Source organism: Oryctolagus cuniculus, chromosome 16 (genome assembly GCF_964237555.1).
Source record: "Oryctolagus cuniculus chromosome 16, mOryCun1.1, whole genome shotgun sequence".
NCBI classification, from domain to species: Eukaryota; Metazoa; Chordata; class Mammalia; order Lagomorpha; family Leporidae; genus Oryctolagus; species Oryctolagus cuniculus.
The window spans coordinates 10,087,421-10,092,800 of record NC_091447.1 but is presented as its reverse complement, the minus strand read 5'-3'; the positions used below and the strand labels follow the sequence as shown (position 1 = coordinate 10,092,800).

The 5,380-nt window shown below is 46.8% G+C and overlaps 1 protein-coding gene across 1 annotated transcript; it reads left to right on the top strand.

Annotated features, from left to right (window-relative positions):
* Nucleotides 1-1,913: 1,913 nt before the first annotated feature.
* PRPS1L1 (phosphoribosyl pyrophosphate synthetase 1 like 1) lies at nucleotides 1,914-3,063 on the top strand. The gene is given in 3 exon segments (XM_051853241.2): nucleotides 1,914-2,140; nucleotides 2,143-2,269; nucleotides 2,271-3,063. Coding segments are annotated over 3 exon segments (939 nt in total). The 5' UTR covers nucleotides 1,914-1,998; the 3' UTR covers nucleotides 2,941-3,063.
* Nucleotides 3,064-5,380: the final 2,317 nt, after the last annotated feature.

Here is a 5,380-nt window from a genome sequence, read left to right as displayed (position 1 = left end):
CACAGCGCGCCGGCCACGGCAGCCATTGCAGGGTGAACCAACAGCAAAAGGAAGACCTTTCTCTCTGTCTCTCTCTCACTGTCCACTCTGCCTGTCAAAAAAAAAAAAATATATATATATATATATATATGTAGACTTCCTACAGGTCTGCAGTGCCTGCATCCCATACGGGCATGGGTTCAAGTCCTAGATGTTCCACTTCCAACCCAGCTCCCTGCTAATATGCCTGGGAAAGCCGCAGGAGATAACCCAAGTAGCTGGGTCCCTGCACCCATGTGAGCTACTGGCTCCTGGCTCCAGACTGGTCCAGCTACAGCCCTTGTGGCCATTTGGCGATTGAATTAATGGATGGAAAATCTCCTTCGTTTCTCTGTCTCTTCCTCCCTTTCTCTCCCTCTCTTTCTCTGTTACTCCACCTTTCAAATAAATATAAAGATATATCTAAAAACAAAAAAGCCTTCGGACCATGTGATTTCACATAAATCATACTATTTAATGGCTGTACTTCATGTACAACATTTTATGTTATTTGATAAATTACTTATTGATGGATATTTGACTTTATAAACAGTTCTAGGGTGGTTACTATTTTTTGTCACCTTTAAAAAAATTGCTTATTTCAAAGTCAGATTTACGGGGGGGGGGAGGGAGGGGCACTTCCATCTGCTGGTTCACTCTCCAGTGGGCTGCAATGGCCAGAGCTGAACCAGGCCAAAGCCAGAAGCTATGAGCTTCGTCCAGGTCTCCCACATGTGTGGCAGGGGCCCAAATACTTCTGCTGCTTTTCTCAGGGCATTAGCAGGAAGCTGGATCAGAAGTGGAGCAGCCAGGACAGGAACCCACGGCAAGCAGTAGCTTTACCCACTACTCCACAATGCCAATCCGACACTTACCTTCTTACACCAGAGTAGTACAACACCTTACATACAAGAGACACTCATTGAATAAACTAGTATTTTTTGAATGGATTAATACAGCACGCAACATCATTACCAACATATTTTTTGGGTGCTTGTGCAAATTCTCTGAACAGATTCTTAGAGGTAGACATGATGAGTCAGTTCACCTTCAAAATCATCATGGCAAAATCTACATATCTATATGCTCTGAGACACTGTCAGAATTTTGGGCTACCTGATGTGGGGAAATTATTATCATTTTCTTTATTTTTTTTATATTTTTTGACAGGCAGAGTGGACAGTGAGAGAGAGAGACAGAGAGAAAGGTCTTCCTTTTGCCGTTGGTTCACCCTCCAATGGCCGCCGCGGCTGGCACTCTGCGGCCGGCGCACCGCGCTGATCCGATGGCAGGAGCCAGGAGCCAGGTGCTTCTCCTGGTCTCCCATGGGGTGCAGGGCCCAAGCACTTGGGCCATCCTCCACTGCACTCCCAGGCCACAGCAGAGAGCTGGCCTGGAAGAGGGGCAACCGGGACAGAATCCGGCGCCCCAACCGGGACTAGAACCCGGTGTGCTGGCGCCGCAAGTATCATTTTCTTTAATACTAACTTTTTTTCCCACAGTTTTATTCATATCTATATGTGTGTGTTATTGGCCAGTGGATGTATGTGTGTGTGTATATATATATATATATGATATACTGTAAATTGTCTCATACCATTTTCTATCTTTTTGTTAGATTCTTTGTCTACCCCATATAGGGAAAGAACTCTGTCCAAATAAAAAATTGTTTCTCCAATCTCTAATTTTCCTGTTAAAGTTGTGTAGTGTTTGTAGAGGTTTATGCTTCAGTGTATTCAAACGTGTTCAAGGAAACCAATACAAGTATTTACTAGAAACAAGAAAAACTCCACGAACTGGAAACACCCGATTGTTTAGCTTAAAGGTGGGGAGGCACTGGCCGTGCCCCGGAAGAGCTCCTGATGGCCGGGTCAAAACGGCTAAGAACCGGAAGCCGTTAGAGTCTGCGGCCGGGACTTCCGGTCCTGTGGAAGTGCTGGGCGGTCTCTGGACCGAGAGTCCCTGTGCTGCTTGGCCGAGATGCGGAATATCAAAATCTTCAGCGGCAGCTCTCACCAGGACTTATCCCAGAAGACTGCCGACCGCCTAGGCCTAGAGCTGGGCAAGGTGGTGACGAAGAAATTCAGCAACCAGGAGACGTGCGTGGAGCTTGGCGAGAACGTGCGGGCGAGGACATCTACATCGTTCAGAGCGGCTGTGGCGAGATCAACGACAGCCTGATGGAGCTGCTGATCATGCTGAACGCCTGCAAGATGGCCTCGGCCAGCCAGGTGACGGCGGTCATCCCGTGCCCGTCAGGACAAGAAGGACCAGAGCCGGGCCCCCATCTCGGCCAAGCTAGTGGCCAATATGCTGTCGATAGCAGGCGCGGACCATATCATCACCATGGAGCTGCACGCGTCTCAGATCCAGGGCTTCTTCGATATCCCCGTCAATAATCTGTACGCCGAGCCGGCTGTCCTGAGGTGGATCCGGGAGAAGATCCCCGAGTGGACGAACTGCACCGTGGTCTCTCCCGACGCTGGCGGGGCCAAGAGGGTGGCGGCCATTGCTGACCGGTTGAATGTGGACTTCGCCCTGATTCACAAGGAGCGGAAGAAGGCCAGTGAGGTGGACCACATGGTGCTGGTGGGCGACGTGAGAAGCCGCGCGGCTGTCCTGGTGGATGACATGGCCGACACCTGTGGGACCATCTGCCACGCGGCCGACAAGCTGCTGTCGTCTGGAGCCACCAAGGTGTACGCCATCCTGACTCATGGCATCTTTTCCGGCCCGGCCGTGTCTCGCATCAACGGCGCCTGCTTTGAAGCAGTGGTGGTCACCAGCACCATACCGCAGGAGGACAAGAGGAGGCACTGCCCCAAAATCCAGGTGATGAACATCATGATCCTGGCCGAGGCCATCTGGAGGACTCACAATGGGGAGTCCGTGTCCTACCAGTTTAGCCATGTTCCTTTATAACAGAATAACGCCCGGGGTTATTTCAGTTTAAAATAAGATGCAACAAACACACACCCTGCCTGTTATTTCTTTCTTTCTTTCTTTCTTTCTTTTTTTTTTTTTTTTCCCTTTTTTTCTCTCTTGGCTACTTGTTGAGAAGTTCAGAAGACCCATCTTATTCCAGTGTGGCTTTTCTACAGCCCACATCAGGTAGATCAGAGTTTATCTTTAAATTGGGGGAAGAGATTGAAGATAAATGCTGGGATTTTCCGGACCGGGTGGACCCCTTCCGGCTGCTTGGATATTTTGTGAATCTTGCAGTTTTCACTCTAGCTCAGAGGCTGCAGGGGTTCAGTCTTTTGAGGGTGTTGGGTAGAGGTGTTTGAGAGGGATTGGGGGACATTGAAACTATTACACGTGACTAGATCAGGAGGGGAGGCGGCAAAGTGCAGCAAATTGCCTTTTGCAAGGAAGACTGGGGATGCTTGGTTATACCTACTCCTTGTAAGTAAGCTTTATCTCCAACCACCTTGACATTTTCGCAGCCAAACATCCCAGTGGGCCCAAGTGGCCAGTGTATCATAGTTTTCTGGAAAGCACACTAACTTTTCTTCTATGTAATCTCTAATGTTTAGGCAGGTGTTTTTGCTGTAGCTTAATCTTCCTGGGCCTGTTAACACCAGGCTAGTAGGTATTAGATGACACTGTACTGCTTTTTGATGAAACATTTAATTTTCAGGTTCCTTCCCCGTACTTGTTTGATCTCTCAAATGACTTCAGGTTTATATTAAACCATCGCCCCTTGGGAATATTGTCACTTGTAAGTGAAACCAGTAAAGTGTTTGCATTGTGTGTATGGGGGAGGGAGCATTTGAAATTTCTAATCTCTGAGAAAACAAAAGTTCATAAGAGTTCCTAAAGGGTATAACGAAAACAAAGTAACTTTAAAGAAACAATATTCTCATTGCTATCAAACTTCTCATTTAAACTCCCCTGCAATAAGCAAAACACAACAATTTATTTGTAATTTTAAATATTATTTTTAACCTAAATTTCTGTGTCCAGCCAAACTATCATTCAAATTTAAAGTCAAATTTTAGTATTTTTCAAATATGAAAGAATTCAGAAAGTTTGTCACCATGAATGCTTTCAGAAACTATTACCTGAAGATACTAAAATTTAAAAAAATTTTTTTTTCTTGACAGGCAGAGTTAGACAGAGAGAGTGAGAGAGACAGAGAGAAAGGTCTTCCTTTGCTGTTGGTTCACCCCCCAAGTGGCTGCTATGGCTGGCGCGTTGCTGTGGGTGCACTGCGCCTATCCGAAGCCAGGAGCCAGGTGCTTCCTCCTGCTCTCCCATGAGGATGCAGGGCCCAAGGACCTGGGCCACAGCAGAGAGCTGGACTGGAAGTAAAATGTTATATTAGGGGCCGGCACTGTGGTGCAGCGGGTTAAGGCCCTGGCCTGAAGTGCCGGCATCCCATATGGGCGCAAGTTCTAGTCTCGGCTATTCCTCTTCCAATCTAGCTCTCTGCTGAGGATCGTAAGTACTTGAGCTGTCACCTGCTCTCTTCCAGGGACATTTCACATTCTGTCCTAGAGTGCATGTGTTCAAGTCCTGCCTCTGCTTCCAATCCAGCTTCCACCCAGTGTGCACAATAGAAGACAGTAGGTGATGACTTAGGTTTGTGGGTCTGTGCCACTCACATGGGAGACTTGGATTGATTTCTGGATTCCTGGATGCATCCTGGCCCAACCCCAGCTGTTGTGGGCTTTTGGTGTGTGAACCAGAGAGGGAAGATCTCTTTCTGTCTCTGCTCTCTGTCTCCCTTTCAGACAAAAATAAAGTAAAAATTCTTTGTTAAAAAAATTAACTGTTAGAATTCCTAGGAGTTGTTAAAGTGAATTTATGTAAGGTAAACTCTCCTACATAATAGCAAAATATAATATAAAAATTTAATTGAGGAGCCAGGGCTATGGCGTGGTGGGTAGAGCCACCGCCTGTGGTGCCAGCATCCCATGTAGGCTCTGGTTCAAGTCCTAGTTGCTCCACTTCAGATCCAGTTCCCTGATGATGTGCCTGGGAAAGCAACAGAGGATGGCCTAAGTGCTTGGGCCCTTGCACCCATGTGAGAGACCCAGAGGAGGCTCCTGGCTCCTGGCTTTGGATGGGCCCAGCTCTGGCCATTGTGGGCATTTGGGTAGTGCACTAGTGGATGAAGGAATTCTCTTTCTGTCTCTCTGTAGCCCTGCCTTTCAAGTAAATAAATAAATATTTGAAAAAAAAGTGAAAAAACATTTCCACATTCTAACACAATAAATCCACAAAATTACCAGGAATGAACCCCAAAATGATAAGACTTGTCTGAAAATCAGTCTACTAAGAGATATAGAAAACACCTGAATAAATAAATTAAGAAACTAGAGAGGAAGAACAATTTTGTGAGAACAGTGGTGTTCTC